This window comes from Patiria miniata, unplaced genomic scaffold (assembly GCF_015706575.1).
Source record: "Patiria miniata isolate m_02_andy unplaced genomic scaffold, ASM1570657v1 HiC_scaffold_9, whole genome shotgun sequence".
Taxonomy (NCBI): Eukaryota; Metazoa; Echinodermata; class Asteroidea; order Valvatida; family Asterinidae; genus Patiria; species Patiria miniata.
In genome coordinates, this window is record NW_024037076.1 from 9,675,490 (window position 1) to 9,694,693 (window position 19,204).

Here is a 19,204-nt window from a genome sequence, read left to right on the forward strand (position 1 = left end):
TTGAGACACCTCGCGATACCTCATCATGCCATGGTAAATAATTATCAAATATGATGATATATATCATTACATATGCGATGTATATACAATGTATCATGATATATAATCTTGAAAATAGGCCTCATATGAAATGTATCAAAATAATGATATATCACGTGATGCGATGTACAGCCAAACATGATAACTATCATCTCACGAAATGACACCACATTTCATAATCGTATGTGATATCTATCTCTAAGACATGTTATATATTAATGTGACGTGTATGATTTCAATCGTACGAGTTATAACGTCGCCCGCTGGTATATCAGATTAGAGCTGGCCAGACGACCAGCCTGGCAAGCTCGTTTTGTCAAGTATAGTTGAAGACGTCTGCACAAGTAGTAAATGATTGTCCGTTAGTTTCAATACGCTGATCTATCATCCCACTGAGAAAAAAAAATCGTTATTGTTTTCATATTGTAACTCGACACGTCGAGTCCCTTGACGATCCTATTCGCTCTTTTGCGCAGAATAATCTAGGAACCAAACCGAGGTTACATACTCGTAAAACAGACTATTTCGCATCACTGTTTATAATTATACGGAATAATCAATTCAAATAACGGAATTGCTAGCTGGCCTCTATTTTAACTCAAAAGTGCCCTGCGGTCAGATGTCATACCATGGGCACAAATGGCATATCATATCAAATTATACCACATCATATCATATCAGTTACGAAAGAAATTTGATCCCGTTGTTGATTGTCCATACAACTACATTACATATTGTCATACCTCTGTCTTGAATACTGAATTTTCATTGGCCTAGAACGATCACGTGTTCAGTTTATAAAAACTCACGGTACACTCGCTGTGGGATATCACGTACGTGATATCCAATAGGGAGTGTGCTATGACTTTGTGCGTACGGTACGTATGCATACGCGTACGAACGCGTTTCACACGTAAAACGCAGCGAATTTACAGACGATCCCGATCAGTTGTTTCGAGCACGCGACATGCATGTGAGTTGACGTTCGATTGTCATGATTCAGTGTTTACTGCTGTTTGTTTTCGTAACTTTTGGGATATGACGTTTTGAACACATCACACCAGTCAACAATTAATAAATAACGTGGAGAAACTATATTCAGCTAAAAAGGTTTCAAAATGTGTAAATGGTTCTCACCTACTCAACTTGTTGCCAGCAGCTCTTCAGGTTGTTTGTGCACCCGTATTTAGATCTAGGCAACTCCTTGATTCATGTAGAAGTCCCATTGCGACTACAGGCAGCAAATCATGAATCCAGCTTTCGTGACCAAAGTGCGACGAAGTACTGCCACAACGGGAATTCCCACTGTCGATACAACTGTATCAGCCAATGTGTTCAAATCTCGAGTCATTAGACTCAGTACGTGCCGTTGTTTCCTACGACATTCCCACATCTGTACATGACACTGTATGTCGCACTATACTCATTCAGTGGCTCCGCGGAAGTGGCTGGAATATGGTTGGAAACACCTTTTGTATGTGATTCTGAAAATGATCCTTCACTTTCACGGTCACTTCGTCGCCTGTATGGAGTGCTTTTGTCAGTGATGCCGCGGCTACTGTAGGTCTAGGTCAGAAGCTCCGTTCAACTGTGTGAGGGTGGTTCACCTTGACGGTATCGCAAGGCATGCAGCCTTGACTTTAGTATTTGCAGTGTGTGTTCGTTCTTCCCTGTTCTGCGCTCTTGCACAGTGTACATCTCTAGAAATAAAGAAAAACAAATGCTGCATTTAAAGAACCACTGGCGCACACACTTGCGGCAAGGAGTTCATTCTACAGCACAACCCGGCTTCGTATGTGGGCATGGCAAATATGTATTCAGAGCATGCATGCATCTAAAGGTTTTCTGCGGCGAGTAAAATTCCTTTGATGAATAGAGCTACAGCCGAATAAATGGAGTAACATTCCCCCTTCTTAACTCAGAAATGCATTGATGTGACCGCCAGGAACTGTACTGAGTTGTTAGGCTCGCTAACTCGGTTAAGCAGGCAGAGCTTTTATCCCTGCACAAATTGCTCGAGCTGTGTCCCAAATTTTGAACGTCAACCTTGAAGGGTTCGGCAAACACAAAGCAATCCTTCAGAACCTTTTGCCTTCGCATTTATCACTGGATAAAAGCAACATTCATCTCAGTGCATCACTTAATGTTATTATCTGACAGAGGTACTTGTGGTGGTCGCCTTATTGTATATCTGATCCGTGCATTGCTGCGACCTACTAGCAGTTTAGGCATATGGCGGACACAATCAGAGGGCGCTATTTAAATAGGGTAAAGTTCGGTTTAAAGGTTGCAGACTAGTAAATAAACTGCAATAGACTCCTGTGATAAATACCCCACTTCCAAAAAATCAGGAAAAATACTCACAACTCTCCAAGGTGTTTGAGACACACATCAAATTAAAGCTTATTTCATCATCTGTCATTTTCTGTCCAATTCTGGGGGGTAAACTGATGAATTTTGGGAGAAATTTCCATCCAAATGTGATCACCCCTAAAAGTAGTCCTGTGAAGCCCATCGCCATTTTGAAAAAAGGAAGCATAATTGTACCCTCCATTGCAAAATAGAGCAATTTAGGGCTTATTTTCATCCAAATTTCACAGAAATCAAAGCTCGCAGTCCTGTTCCCGGCTTCCACCCCTCTGTTTTACGAACCCTCGAGTTCATGGCCCACAAAATACTCCAATAGCAGACAATTGGAGAGCATGCAAATCGTGATTTGACCGGTGTAGGCAATTTTGAGCCCATTTATCGGCCTGCAACCATAAAAGAGTGTGTGCACTCCAAATAGCACTCTAATTATTGTGTCCACCATATCACAAAAAGGGTTATATGCAAGTTGTAGAGATAGTTAAGTCTTCGATCTTTTGCTCTCGACAATGACACTCTGGTGCATGGCAATCTTTGTGGTCACGTGGTAAGCTGAGGGGGTGCTTTTCACTGAAAATACGTCCCACCATGCCATTGAATCCTGAGCAAAATAACCCTCAAGTAACCACGTGCCCGGTATTATTATTAGTATTATTAATTTATTATTATCACGTATTAAGACGGTGGTATCCATGTAACGGCCTATGATAATATATTCACCATTTTCAAGATCGCTGGTATCCGGCAGGCTCTTTCACAAAATGTTGGTGAAGTGTATGGGCAAAACATTTTGGGTGATTACCGTCACTACCAATGCATGTGAATCCCGTGGGCACGAGTTGACCCTGGTCACATTCTAACCAGATGACGCTGTTTGTGTTTTTATGTTGTGTTGTTTCTACGAGAAACTATAAACCCTGACCATAGATCTTCCCATAATATTGCTCCGCATTTTTTGTTGAATAATTAAGAGATGAGGGGTAACCAGGCTTTAGATGGGTGTTTAAATTTTATGCAGAGTTATGGTGCCTTATTAGACAAAAAAACAAAGACAAAAGGGGCAGACATCTTAAAGATGTTTTCTGTTTTGAAATACACATTTTCAAGGTTGTCGCAAAGACTTGCACTCACTGCAGGTGCACTAAATTGATTGCCGGCCTTCGCAGGATGCACGCGTTTTGAAATTGCATCTGCTCTTCAGTCCCAGCGTGCGATTAAAAAAAAACCAAATGTCTGGCGTTTGATATTTTTTTTCAAAGTGTATTATCAGCCTTCAACATGGCTCTCAATTGTTCATTTCTCAAGTTGATTATGTTTTATGTTGGTGTAAGATTATATTTGAAATTGACTAGAGCGGGATTTGAATCAACGACCTCCCTTTAAATTGAACATTATGATTTGTTTAAACTTGTTTTGCACTTTTATATCGCCAGCATTATGAAAAAAAATTGAATTGACTTTAATTAAACAGAATATGAAGCTGTAATCTTCTGACAATTCTCCTGACTTCACAGCATGCAGTTGAAACTTTAAAACAAATACTGAAAGAAGTATTGAACGCTTGTTAAATAATACTCAAGCCAAAAAAAACCCAGTTGTACAAATACTTTACGTATTCATTTTACAGCGCGGGACATTGGGTTTGCTATATAATATCGGTTTCGTTATATCTTGTTTCAACATTAGATAATCAATTTTTCTTTGTATGTGGACGTGAAGGTGAGGCGTGCGGTGACTGCAAAGCAGGGGTGGGTGGAAAGACACTGCATGAATGACACCTCTCAGAGGATGAAATATTGTTGAAAATGTAATACGACCTTGTCTGTCTCACTGGCTTTCTGAAGGCCAATTTCTCAATTTATAAGATCCTAGTTGAAGGGGGGAAGTGGATCAAAGAAAGAGTTCCGTGGAACGGCACTCGGCCCACCGAATCAATAAAGCTATACTCCCCCAGCTTCTGAGGGTTTTTGTTCCCGGGGAGGGAAAGCCGGCCACCCGCTGCCCCGGAACCGCGGCCCATCTTCCGCGATTCTGTGAAAACACAACTTTCTCACCGACGCCCTCTGAGGAGACGTGATGCAATAATAGGGAACGAGTGCGGTGTTATTCTTGGGCTGAAAGTGATAGGCCGCGGTTTTCACGTGACAAATTACTACGGGCGTATTACACAAAGGACTGGAATGGGATATCGGGTTCTGCCAATGAACTGGTACCAAGGGCATAGGGCTTTACTTGGAATAAAATCTGACCAACTTCTGTGCCCAGGGGCGAACTTGCAGGGTGTTTGGAAAAAAAGGTTACAATAGCATAGAGTTCAAGAATGTGACCATTGCGCATGCATGCGAGTATTTTCTTGCTATACAATGCATGACGCAGAGAGTTGGGCGCCCAAGGCATCACTTAAGCCGACTTTTTGTCGTTTTCCCAAGTCACCGTGCAAGGAAATAGCAAAAGATGGAACTTGAGTCAAATTTTACCTACTCAAGTCAACTGCATATCAGCACTGGTTAACCACATGAGCTTGGCATGAGATGGTCTCTTCTATAATATCGGTAACTCCTTTGGTTAACTCATTTTAGAGACAGCCACCTATTTTTGCTTCGTAATTTTATATCCCTTCAACTGAAACCCCAAATAACTGTCTTAACACATGCACCAGGTCGTCAGACGATTTTGATATTATTTGCAATGTTTGCCCATTTTTCAAAATTAATTATGTATTATGGTATTGTCTAATCCGCCAACTCTCATCATGTTCTCAAACAGACTTGCCTATGCCTACAATTACATTTTAGTTTTTACGCAGTTATTAACATCACTTATCCACGAAATAGAGGCGTCATATTTCTTAGTTTCAGTCAACAGTGTCCTTAATTTGAGAAAAAATCTTAACGCAATCAATATAGACCATGTGCCCTGTGACGTCATGCTGACAGGCAACCGCCGGACAACCAACTTCGTCCCCAGGGTGTCGAGCAGTACGCGCCCACCACTACCTGCTCTCTCACCCTGGTATTGGATCATTTGCATGTGCAAGATTTTTGAACACGTATGCAAATTAGGGGTAGTCTGGTGCCTACCTGTGCGTTACATTTGCGTTTGTTTTTGTATGCGGTGTCTGGGGTAAAAACAGAATCAATTCGTCGCAGCGCGAGCATGGCGTGAGTTACGAAAACATGATTTCATTTTAATTAAACTGTTACGATCTTAACGAGACAACATGCAGTATCACATTTCATATTAATATTAACAAACTGGAAAGGAAATGAATATTTTCGAGAAGGCGTGGACGAATGATCGCGAAAACACGTACTGCACGTTGTGAATAACAACACCAAGTACACGATATAAATCTATTTCTAGCCAATAGGAAGCTTCCTATCCAGGGTTTACTATTGAAAACAACGTTGGAAATAAAGTAAGCACTGGGGACGAGGTTGCCGGACAACCCGAACATTTAAGCACATTTGCAAGTTGGTTGGCCCACATTTTAAAGGGAATGTACAACGTTTGCTTTTGCTGCAATTTTCTGAATAAATGGATTTGGAGGATTAATATGTTATAGAAAATATTGCTGAAATGACTTGTTTCACGTTTTGGGCTTGTATGTGCTGGAAAAAAACCCAAAAAGCAATCATGTTCTTGTAGTCTGGTTCCCTGACCCCACGAAGATGAAACGGAGCAATAGACTTTGGGGAATTGTAAGGTCAGAGAATCAGTCTAGCTAGCAGGCTTGTACTCCTTCACAGGTTGCAAAGTAACGCGGAATAACTACAATGTAATTATGAAAAATTATGAGCAGTTTTTGAGAAAAAAAGCCAGTTTTCTCGAACGATGGTCGGTCGACCAGCGTTGGAAAAATACAATTTTCTCTTGAAAATGGCAGCACATCGGGAGCCACGATTTTACAGGATGCTTTAGACTGTCACCCCCAAACAAACCAGTAAAGTATTTCGTGATAATTTGATCTTTTCGTTTTGTGATGTTTGCAAATGTTGTATCTTCCCTCAGTTCAAGATGTCAACAACTTTAAAACATTCACATTTCAAGAGATAGAAGCCTACGTGAGCATGCAGTGAGAAAGAGAATGGTTTGCTATAAGTTTCCATCATATGACCATAATTGTGTCACATGGTCTACACTAAAAATGAAAACATTACGTGTGACGTCATGCGCATGCATCGACTTCGAAAGCCGCTGGATGCGTGCTACACTTTTTAAGTGAACTTTTGAGGAAACGCACCCTCGTCCCCGTAGCGTCGAGCATGCAGTACACTACAATAGCTGCTCCGTCTCCAGGTTGAATGTATGGGAACGAGGTTGGAGGGAACCAGAATAGTGACGAAAACACTTTATTAGATCACATACCTTATTGTTATAGCGCCCTCATGTTGTCCACCATGCACTATACATGGTCATAGAAACCATTCTATCAGAGTGGGCAGCTGAAACAATACTGACTGCAACATAAAACAAAAATGGTGTGTTATACTCAAGGGGCTCGATCTGTACCTGGCATGTGGTTTGAATAAACAAGATACTTATGTTCACGCTGCATTCAGTGGTGAGCTTGGGAGGAAATGAAAAATCCACGAAATAATTGGCAGAGGGTATGGGCAGGGCCCCAGAGCAGTAGTATGTTTGTATGAATTTGCCTTTAAAGGCACCCTTAAAGGGCCCATGCAATGTATCTTTTGTAACGCAATCCTTGGAATTGCACTTTTGTGTCCCATTTAACCCTATTTTTATTAATTTTTTTGTGCCATTTTCAAGGGTGTTTTGATGCCTTTTTGGTTTTCATGCTAACACAAATTTCTTTATTCATGAGCAAGTGTGTGATATCATTCACAGGCAGAAACTTCAATGTTACAGCTATTTCAGCACCAAAAGTTGCCAGAATTTTGGATATTTCGCTGTTGTAAATTTTCTTTTCTTTGGTGATTCGTTGTTGTGTCTGTACATGGCAGTATAGCAAGCGAGCAAACTTTTCTCATAAATATTTTAATAAGCATTTCTTTTTAGTCCACAATTGGAACAGAAAACCACAAAACTAAACAGTGTCTTCCTGAAATGACATCACAGCAACATCGCCCTTAGTTGTCCGTAAAAGCATGACAAATATTGTAAATGTTTAAAGAAAAGCACGTTTCAATAAATTAACCCAAAAGCGATGTCAAATATTTTTCATACATTGAAGAGGAATAGAAAGTTACACACAAAATATGTTCCTAAGAAACTATTCACCTTTTAAAAAACACTTTTTTTTTGTTCTGTGTAAACCTTTAGATGTAAAACAAAAACACATCTTTATGGTAAAATCTCAGGTATTCCAGATTTCAAAAGATTTCTTTAAAAAATGAGAACAGGAACTAAATCCTGACAAAAAAATCCTGAAATAGGAAAAAAATCCCTACAAATCTCCTGAAAACAAAAAATAACCAGGAAAACAATTCTGACTAAAACCTCATAAAATCCTGACCAATCTCACGGCCTGGACAGTATTTATTCCCTACAATTAATAAATCTCGCTCGTGCAACTTCATCGCCTTCACTAGTGCAGTACAACCATGGAGGTAGGAATTCCTACCTCCATGGTACAACTTAATTTCAATCACATCATTTTTATTTCGCCCATCAAGTTTTGCCAAAGAGAGCAGAGCAAAAACTGACCTTGGGTGACCTCACAGAAGATGGCCACGCATTATCTTGGCAGATTCCCAAGGCGGTTACACAAACGGCTTTTTACATATGAAAAGAGCACTTGGCAGGCCTGAAAGGCTGCATTATTGTGTACCGCTGTTGTGTACCAATTCGTCGATGATAGATCGGGAATTGCCGTTGTATTCAATACGCGTTGCAGTGATGAACATTAGAGACGTCCAAGCAGTATCCACCGCATGGCAAGACATCTAGCAAACACAGTACAGTAAGTATGCTTAAATTAATACATTGAGGTGTGAACATGGATGCAGGTTGACGGACATGGTCAAAGCATGTCAATATTCACGATAACTGTCATCGTTCAGGTATAATGCAGTTATCTAGTACTGGTCATCAGTGTAATGGGGCATCATGTATGCAATCATCATCGTCTAGTTCACTGCATATAAATCCACTGTTTAGTTAAGTGTGCATCTTGTCGCGTTCAGGTTGTTGCAGTTAAACCTCAACACCCACGCGTTATTTCCAGCGAGCACAGAATATGCCAATCATATTTATTTGGTGTATGTTGACAGATTATTCCAGAAGATCTCAATGATAGGTTTTAACTTGTTTTGTTTGACTTGCTTTTCAACTCAATCGGGCATCCACATGTTCGGTGCAGGGTTTTGGTGAGATCAGATTGAGGGCGCCAGACCACTATGTAGAAATCTGCAGGGCACATGTGGCATGTGGAACTACAAAGTTTCGAAGCAAACTTTGTGGGAAAAAAAAACAATCTAAGACATAGAGCAAGGAAGAGGAAACCTTTCAAATACTGGGCCACGTTGTCACAAGAATTTCACAAGGATGGCCACCCATTATAAAACAGGCCTATCAACTAAAACCAAAAAGAAACGGGTCTGAAAAATGTTGTCTAATTTAAACACTGGCAGATCAAAGTCCCCATAAAGTTTGAACACATTTAACAAATGGGGTCTAAAAACTTCATTCTTTCCTGTCTTCCCCGGTCTATTGACATTTCGTCATGCTGCCGGGTTACCTAGCATTATATTGGGACTCAATAGACCGCTAACAATGCCCCTTTTGAATAAACTGGAGTAAAATTTGCTTTTCAAAGGACAAACGTGTTGGTGTTATGACGTGTACAACGGTAGTGTAAGAATACACTGGGGTATGAGTAAACAGAGAAGTGCGGAATGCAAACACGCTTCCAGCCAACCGTCCGATTCACACGTTCACGTGTGACGTGCACTGCATGACCGGCTCAGGTGTTTCGGACTGTTTCATTATTCAACCTTTTTAGGGGCTTCACTTCAATCCGGAGGGGATGTGTAGTTGACACTATGACACAAGAGACGTTACTGGGGTGCAATTTACAGGTGGGAGAAGTGGCATCATTATCTGGAGGGAGCACTCAATGGGTCACACTATAGGCACGCGTATAGCATAGAGGTAGGAATTGGAAGGCATGGTCCCAGACCAATTTGGTCTAGCTCTATGGTCTAAGCACGGACCATTTGGGTCAAGGGTTGTCATTAGGGTCGAACTTTCAAAGTTGATGGGCCAACTTGAACGAGAGGCCCGAGCAAGTCTTAAGTTACTTGCAAGCGACAGTCAGTCCGAAAGAAGATACTTAAGGCTGGCCCTCTCGGACTCTGGGACCAACTAAAAGCTCATTTTTGCCTCTTTTCAATCATGGAGGAAGGAAAGTCCTCGATGCTGAGCCGGCTAGCCGGGAGGGGTGGGTCCCGATTAGGGGAGGGGGAATTTATCAATTTTTAGCTTGGCCACTGATCGATACTTGACATCGATCTATCCAGACAAGAAGCTTAATAATAATGCAGTATGATTACTTTGAAGTAATGAAGTTGCTGCCTTACAAAATTGTTTTAACACTCAACAGCACATCATAATTCCCGTGTAATGCAAACCCCTATCTGACAAGTGAACATTGTGCAATCGGCAGACCGCTTCCACTATTTACCCGGGCGCTTTTTTGCAAACAGAGCCAGTGGAGCGTTTCTCTGCCTGCTTTGTACAGCCTTCAGTCTTTGGACTTGACGACCTTTATACCTATGTAGCTTGTAATTCAATTCACTGAATGGGAAAAAGTCAGTTGGGCTTAACCGTACGCCAGACTATGATAATGCGGAGCCCGCAGTGAATGCGAAATACTAGTATACAGCGGTCGTTAAATGTAAATCGATTGAACTGCATCTTGTTGGCATCCAAACTATATACAGACGAAATATATAGTTTAGTACAGTTCTCATCATAGGAAACAATTTTGTTTTATCGTAGGCTTTTTGAGGATTTGCTCGAGTGGTGCTAATTCTTCACCATGCCGGAAGACAGTCTCATTGGTGAGTAAATATGACACAGTGAGTGTTCTCTGCCATTACAAATTCATGTACATGTGCATAGCCATCACACATTAATGTGCATAGCCAACCATGCATGTTAATAACATTCATGGCTACATGTATTTTATTTAGTCGGAAGTGTTGTTCCAAATGTAATAACACAGCTGCATCGTGTACGTTGGTTAGTAACAGGTTATAAAGATATATATTTTCATGTACCATTGTGTGTTAATGTTGTCAGAGCAAGTTTGGTAGTTCCACTGTGTTCAACTATATGTCAATCAGGAGCAAAATAATTCACATGCTCAACCCATGGAGGAAGGAATTCATGCTCAGCCATATTCAACTCAATAGTCGAATATAAATCGGCCTTTACATTGTGAGTCTAAAAAAAAAAGAAACCCAAATGTCAGGATTATTGTTTTAGTGAAGTTCCCCCATGTGATTTGTTTTCGTTTTGCTGAAAGAACGCACATTTTTTTGTGTGAAACGTGGACAGAACTTCAAAACGGTTGTTGTTTTTTAAATTCCGTAACTTAAAAAGTACATGAGTGATTTGAATGATTCTTGTATTAAATGAAAGCTTATGAATCGGGCTTTCCTATCCTAGATTTTGAAAGTGCTATACATGCAGAACTTCACTTAAACAATAGTTCTAACATTTGAATTTCGTTTTTTTTTACTCACCCTATACTACATGTCAGTGTGTGATATAGTACACCTTTTATTGGACGACAGTCGACGGCAAGCGTATTTTTGAGGTTTGATCATTAACTGTGAGCACCCAAATGCATTAGGTTTGTTTCGTTGACAACATGTCGACAGCAACCATGTACAATTAAGTACGTGCTTGATTGATGAGCATTTTGATCGACAGTGTTCGACGTATCAAATACAGTGCCCAACCAATAGCAAATATTGCAATATTGCAATATTTCACCAATTTTATGTCCACCCTGTCGTCTTCGCTATTATATCATATGCCAATGAAACAATTAACTATCTATTTCCTTATCACGGTGTGAAATAGGCCTATTCGTCCAGATTATTTTCTGGACTGTTTCTACAAAAGCACTTTGTACCAAGAGACCGATACTTCCTTTTACATTCAGATATTACTAGAAGCACTCGCTGACATTGTATATATTCATGAAGGTAATATAATCCCGAGATAATAGACACATTAAACTGCAAAGCCATGAATATTCTGTCTGTACTTCTTTTTCTTTTTTTTTCTTTTTTATTATATCTGCTATATCTATCATAATCAAAGATATAGGCCTACTCGACCACTTTTATGTCGAAATCAAAAACTGGGAAATCAAAATGGCTCTTACATGGCCCTTTTAGCTTCCTTACCGAACAATAAGATGCAGTCAATATCCGTTGCAAAAAAAATCAGTTCTGTTATAGTGTGATCTTTATCGTCCTGTAAAAGCTGCAAATTATATACAAGAAAAATAGGCAACCATCAATTTTATGTGAACACATCTCCCACAACAAACCATGAAAGGAAAAAAAAATGTCCTTGAATTGATTTCATCTTTCAGCGGAACAAGGTAACCCTATATTTCCATCTTCCATCTGTTAAAACACTTTCCAGAGCTTTAGTAACCGAATAGTTACTAAACTCTTTCTCGGCGATCGGATGTCATTTTTTGAATGTCTGGAAATGTCTGGAAATTTTATGGTTAACCTGGTTTTACGGAATTCCATACGTAAACGCAATGCGAGCTTAAAGGGCCTAATGAAGTGAACATTTTCTTAGGAACACATTTTGTGCAACTTTCTAATCCTCTGAAGTGTATGAAACTATTTGACAGCTCTGTTTGGTTACTTTAATGGAAAAGTGCATTTCTTTTAACATTCACAATTTGCCATGGTTTTCCGGACAACTGAGGGCGCTGTTGCTGTGATGTCACTTCAGGAAGACACCGTTTATTTCAGGTGTTTCTGTTACAAATTTGAACCCAAATATTTGTTCACTGAGAACATTTGTGAGAAAAGGTTGCTCACTGGCTTACTACCACGTACTGACACAACAACGAATCACTAAAGACAAGAAAAACTACGACACCGAAATATTCAAAATTCTGGCAACTTTAAGTGCTGAAACTAGTTGTAACTTTGAGCTTTCTGCCTGAAACAACATCACACTTAATTTGCTCATGAACAAGGAAAGTCGCTTTAGCAAAAAAGAAATAAAGAAAATAAAAGGCACCAAAACACCGTTGAAAATGGCAAAACGATAATTGAAAATATAGATATATGGGGCACAAAGGTGAAGTTTTCAAGAATTGCGTAAAAAAACTACGGACCTAGCTTTAAAGGCACATTCTTGGGGGTAGTTTGCATTAAGAGAGACATTCGACATCGTTAATGTCAACACACATCTGTCATACGTTGAGATGTTAGTTGACATGTGTAAGTTGTCTGCGTGTATGCTATTTGTTTTTAAAGAATAACAATCTAAGGATGACATATTTGTTTTTGAAAGATGACATTAACCAGCATAAATATTATTTGTACAATTGACTTTGTGGCTGAACGTGTGCGGCTGTATTTTAATCGCATCGATATTGCGGATATTGGAGCAGGCTTGCATGTAGAATACAAAGATTGGAGGAAAACACTGGCTCCGTAGCAATTTAGCCTTATATCTTCATGATTTCTACGAGGAACGAGAGGGATGTAATACTGGACGATTTTTGTCCCGAGGGAGCTTGGCACATCAATGACGGTCGGATTTGACTGCCTTGTTAGTGTGCCACCAAATTTCATGTCGTGCTTTGGAAAGCAGACTGCTTTGCACAATATTTAGAACATATCATAATCTCGTTTGGTTCCGTTTTTTAAGAACCTTCTTGATCGAACCAGTCACGAAATTCTCGTTTACCGAGAACCCGAACGATTTAAGGAAGAGAATAACTAAAGCAGGAAGGAGAGAACGTCAAGATGTAATTTGATTTGATAGATTTTTTTAAACACGGACAAGTACAATATTTGAAAGAATGGTGCTTTCGGAACACTTTGCCAGAAATCATGAAATTACTATTACCCCTTTGAAACCGTAACCATTGAAGTTCAGGATTTAAGTCTTGGGGCTGACATCTGTGAAACGGGCCAGAGAAACACAATTTATTCGGTCGATTTATAAACGGTGTGTAAACTGTTATATGTCATTACTAACCGAGTTTATAGTCGGTAACAACTATTTGCTGTTTGAGAGTTTGTTTTATGGGGGTCGGGTCAACGTTTCTCAGTCCAGACCCCATGTTTACAACTTGGGTTCTTCACCCCTTCTGTCGAGGATTTTTTCCCCCCAATTTTGTTCATTTTTAGGGAGATGGGGTTCAGGGACGGTCTGGCAAACATTTTTTTGGGAACCATTATATCTTGCACAAAATTGTTAAGATATTTGGAAGATATTCTGTCATTGGCCTACAGCGGGGAAAACAAACGACAAATTGGTTGGTATTTTGACCAATGTTAGCAAACATACAGCCTGCCTAATATACTCCTGGGCAATTCTTTTCAAACGTTGGTCAATGTTTACCCAATCGAGTTGACCAAGAATTGAGCTATTTTGATAATAATGTTGGGAAATAACATTGCCTAAAAATAGTATTTTTATCTGGTTTTTGTTGTTGTTGAGCGTACAAATTTTTCAATTTTGTATTCTACGGAGTCTGATTACTTATCTGTGGAGGATTGAGGGACAATAATATAAAATGCACACAATATTATTAGAATATCTGGGGAAAAAGACCGCCATACCAACTTCTCAGAATATTATATACAGATTTTTTTAGTTTTGATGTAATACGTGAATTCTGTTGTTTGATCTTCATTTACTGTTTATCTAGGACGTATTATATTAACAAACTCGACCATTGAAAAGGACGACGGGGTTTCTGAACATGATAAGGACAATTTCACTCTCTGGATGAAAAAGGTTTTACAAATTTCAAAACCCACTTCGATAGCAGTTGGACCGGCCATGTTTGAAGCATTAACAGAAACACCGACCTCACGTGTAGACGCTCGTACAGAGGGCGTGAGTTTCCTTGACAACGGTGCCTGCGCGCAGCCGCATAAATCAGAAAGTTCCCCGGGACGGGGCTGGTCAAATTAGAAATACGATTCACATTACCCCCCCCCCCCCTCACAGATATGTAGTTAGAAAGTCTGTAGAACTATACGTATAGGGCCAATATGGAAACTTATTGGACGTGCCGCATGCTGTGCCTTCGCCTTGACATGCACTTGAACCAGTTGAACGCGTGATTAAGAGAATTCTGCAGGAACATTGTATACAGGGACTTGATATGTTTGCTTGCATTCTTGGGTTAAGTTTCGGATTAAGTCGGGTTCGATTTCATGAAGGCCATTGTAGAAATCACATCTGATATGTTATAACGAGCGCGTTAGAAATTTCATGCGACTAAAAGACTGGCTAAGCAACTAACTTGAGGGTTGTTGCATTATTACAGCCTACTGATTAATGTAACACTACCTGCTTTTGACCGAACAAAATGAAAAACTGACATTTCTCTAGGCCTTCTTTATATTACTCCACAGTTCCAATTTACGTTGATTGAACAACGTGGTTAGGCCAAAACAAAATAAGTCTCCGGTTTCTGGTATGCGCGCGCGTCGCCGTAGCCATGCGCGTCGGCAAAATGAAAACGTTGTTTTTTTTTTCAATGAAAGATGATGTCTCAAAACCACCAAACTCACTGGTTTGACTGGAATCCTGCTGCTGCACAATTTTAACGTGTTTTTAGATGGGGTTATGATCGAGAACAAGCTTTATGTGGCCTCTCTGGACTCCCATATATTTGCACTAAGTTTAGTCGGGCACCATTTTGCAGTCATCCGCCGACATTTGAAGCAAAAAAAAAAACAGGTAAAACAAAAAAAGCTGCGTCGCCGCACCACTTTTTGGGCAAGCTCCATACCAGAAACCGGAGACTTTTTTTTGGCCTTATTGAGGCGTCATGTTCATTTACTCTATCAACATTATCGATCGTCATCATCATTATCTCATCTGATAAATGAACATCTATCATTTTAATCATGTTTGTCCTACATGAGCCGAATGCCCCCTACCAGGAAGGAGCCTCAATTATCCAATAAGTCATACTGAGAATCGCCCTGCATGGATCTTCTTCTTCTTCTCCTTCCTTCTAAGTGCTGCCTTCATATGGTTGAAGATAAACGCACTGCGTTAACTAGTGCGATACAACTAAGTAGAATCTGCCATTTTGTGTACATAAAGCATGAACAAGAAAGCATGAAAAGTAGAATGAATTGTGCAAAAATTGTAGAACCACGGTGATGATAATTCACAAGGGAATACTTGTAAAAACTCACCATTGTTTTTTCTTCTCAGAGGAGTTTAAAGAGTCGTGCTTGGACGCCCACAACCGGCTCCGCAAAGATTACGGCGCCCCGCCCCTAAAATGGGCAGATGATGTGGCAACACAAGCCTCTAACTGGGCACAGAATTTAGCCGAGAAGGGATACAAGCAACACAGTGAAAACCAGTGTGAGTACGAGTCAAACTGTGCTTATCAACTGTCGTGAATAAAAAAAACGTATAATATATTTTAATCCTTTATATAAAAGTACATGCAATTGTTATAATGTTCATGTATAAAGGGTGGTCCAAAAATGCAACCTCATACCTCCAATATCCAGGGACCTAAACCTTTGATATGTATGGCTAGGAAATTGTGTTAGAAGGAAAATGATACCAAGAACTTTTAGTTTTGATTCCAGCGCCAATTTTTGAGAACCAAAGTCAGGGGTTAAGATAATCATTTTGTTCACTGTGTGTGATAACCCTAATTAGAGCCCCTGACTTTGGTTCACAGAAAATGGCGCTGGATCGAATCAAAACTACTGTACCGAATCGGAAGTTCTTGGTATCATTTTCCTTCCAACAAAATTTCCTATCATATGTATAGCAATAGTGTAGGCCTCTGAATAGTGGAAGTATGAGGTTGCATTGTTTTTTGACCACCCTGTACAGGGTATTGACAAATGTTTTCTGCCGCACACCGTAGTCCAGTGGTTGTGATATTTGTGTTCTTAGGCAAGAGTTTACCAAAACAGATTGCACTGACTTCAAATTGTGATGCATGTATTCTCGGCCTCGGGCAAGACATTTTACTGCAAGTGCCTCTTTCCACTTAGGAGTACCTATGAGGGTAAAAAAAGATTGCGCTAATCTCCAGTTCCATATCTGTTTGGCCTTATGACATGGTAAATAATTCACCTAGTCAGTTTTCCTTGTGGTTCATTTGAAAATTTGTAATAAGAAGTTTTCCTAGAAATCGTATAGACAGATCTTACCTTACAATTTTTTGTTCATGCACATCATGCAGTGCTTGGAGAGAACATACACATAACGACATTAGACGAGGACATCAGCGGGGAAGGACTCGTCGATCTGTGGGAGAAGGAAACAGAATATTATGATTTCGACAATCCAAGATGGCAGAAAGGTACGAATTTCTCCAGGGAAGTTGTTCGAGGAAATTTGATTATTTATTTTTCAAAATCATTTTTAACCTCACTACACTGATATTCTATAGCCAGGCTGACTGGCATTGTGTTATGTGCCGAGATTTTCCCCGTGATCCAATTGAAATCGCGCAAGAGCGCATGCTGGTTGCGCATGCACGCATGAGCAGTTCCACGAATGCAAATCTGCACACAGATAATAGATGCACAAAGATTGTACTTACGAGGAATCGCTGTTTTACTTGTCCCTCAGTGGAGATCACACGTATAATTATCTCCTGTGCTCTGCGCTGATTTGACAAGTCTTGTTTTCTAATGAATATTTAATAAAACTGCTGCGAACTGCTTACTGACTGGATTGACCTGAAATATACAAATCAAAAAAGTTAGAGGGGCTGATGTTTCGACCCTTACACTTGATAATTATAAACAATGGCCGATTTTAATCACATAGTTACATTCATTTTTATTTCAATATTCAATATTCTAGTAACTGTTCCATGTCATATAGACCAATCCCGGTACGCTATCAATTTTATCACGAAGGCCCCCTTCAATGGCGAAAGCATTGTGGTAGCTATTGTTCAGAAAATGATAATCCGTCGCATGGCAGTTGCTGTGTACAATATCATGCCCAGTAGTTTCTCCATCGAAGGAGATCCCGTGACGTGCCGGATTCGTCTATAGCTAACGTACAATTAATACTTACCCATACGCTGTTGCATGTTTTCAATAACCATAACTGCCGTTTCATGTCCACTTTCAGGCACAGAACGATTCACCCAGATGGTCTGGAAGTCGACCACCGAAATAGGAATAGCCAAGGCCAAGATGTTGAACGCGGAGCGGTACGTGGTGGTGATCAACTACCGGCCGCCAGGCAACACCAATCGGCCGAATGACTTCAAAAAGAACGTCTTACCAAAGCAGTAAAACATTTCTTGTGTAGATCATTTTCTTTTAACTGGCGACGTTTTAGATATTGCATGGGTTAGTTAAGGTCCATGACCAATGGAGAAATATGGTTGCAAAAGTTTGCTTTGCAAAATTTGATTGCTGAATGGAGCTTTTGTCTGGGTATATACCAGTCAAAACCATTCAGGAAAATGACGTTTTGGTTGGGAACCAACTTTCTTGCTTTTTGAAATTGACACTCCGCTGACATTTCGAAGTCTCTCTTCCAGTTTTGCCCAGTTTTGCTCAGCGAAATAAGTTAGCCTAACAGTCAAAATGAAAAGTGATTTTTACACTCTCTGTCTTCATTTCTGCAGTTCGCTATGCTGATAAAATTGTTTAGCATTTTTTTAATGAAGCACCTTTGTAAATTTACTGACTAAATCCATTGTATATGTATCAAGAAACCAGACATTCTTTATATTTGACGTTGCAAATTGTCGATTCAGTTTTTTAACTATGGGTTATGATGAACACACTTTAAATGTTCTTATAAAAGGGAAAACATTTTGATTCTCATTATTTGGCCTTTGAACAGATTTCTTGTTATTTGTTTTAAGTAGTTTTCTGAATAGGAACCAAGTATAAATTTATGCACGAGTTAGTTTTGGGGATTTTAAATAGGGTGGTTTCACACTTTCACAATGACGACGTCGGTTACACCGCCTCTTAGATAAGCCACGCCCCTTAAAGTCGTTTTATTGTGCAGTTTTTTCCACTTGCTCGCTTCGGTTTTGCTTGTTTATAGACACCACAGAGTGCCTTTTTAAATACTGTCTTCCACGCAATATGATATTGTTGTTAAGTTTGTGTTTAATTTGTAAAATATTTCATGCGAATTTTTAATGAGGGAATGAATTAAAATGTGTGCTTTATAAGAGCAGCCATTTCTAATGTATTTCAAATATTTTTTTTTTTTGTGATTAAGAATACAAACTTCGCACTTTCTAATTTTGGTACCAAAATCGTAGATAGCTTTTGTTTCAAGATTTAAAATTCACCAATGTGCATGTAATAAGAATAAGAATTGGTTCCTTTTGCAGCAGCTTTGTTTTTAAAGAAAAAAGCAGTTTACAGATTTATGAATGAATATTAGGCTTAATTATTAGGGAAGATATTCTGAGAAGAAAATCATGTTCGTTTTATACATAATTTTCGGCAGGGTGTATTTATCATGAGTAAAAATAGTCATGTAAATTTCTGCTGATAAACAGGCATGGCAAATTGTATTTTTAGTGAAGAAAAAAAAGACAAGTGGAAATGCTGAAAAATTATTTCTTAAAATA

The 19,204-nt window shown here is 39.5% G+C and overlaps 1 protein-coding gene and 1 long non-coding RNA gene across 2 annotated transcripts; one reads left to right on the top strand and one right to left on the bottom strand.

The window, feature by feature from the left end:
* Positions 1–1,176: 1,176 nt before the first annotated feature.
* LOC119720496 lies at positions 1,177–8,161 on the bottom strand. Its single transcript, XR_005270095.1, has 3 exons — positions 8,077–8,161; positions 6,775–6,866; positions 1,177–1,739 (listed from the first exon to the last, which is right to left on the bottom strand). It is a non-coding gene; the product is annotated as an uncharacterized LOC119720496 (long non-coding RNA).
* Positions 8,162–8,185: 24 nt separating this feature from the next.
* On the top strand, positions 8,186–19,204 carry LOC119720495 (Golgi-associated plant pathogenesis-related protein 1-like). The gene is made up of 5 exons (XM_038190180.1): positions 8,186–8,332; positions 10,372–10,433; positions 15,829–15,984; positions 16,826–16,945; positions 17,731–19,204. Exons 2-5 carry the CDS (start codon positions 10,412–10,414, stop codon positions 17,895–17,897), a joined length of 465 nt encoding a protein of 154 aa, XP_038046108.1. The 5' UTR covers positions 8,186–8,332; positions 10,372–10,411; the 3' UTR covers positions 17,898–19,204.

Excerpts from the sequence above, each read along its gene's own strand:
- LOC119720495 (XM_038190180.1), top strand. The coding sequence starts at position 10,412 with ATGCCGGAAGACAGTCTCATTG. Across the intron at positions 10,434-15,828 it reads GCCGGAAGACAGTCTCATTG|AGGAGTTTAAAGAGTCGTGC; the intron begins GTGAGTAAATAT and ends TTTTCTTCTCAG. Across the intron at positions 16,946-17,730 it reads CAATCCAAGATGGCAGAAAG|GCACAGAACGATTCACCCAG; the intron begins GTACGAATTTCT and ends GTCCACTTTCAG.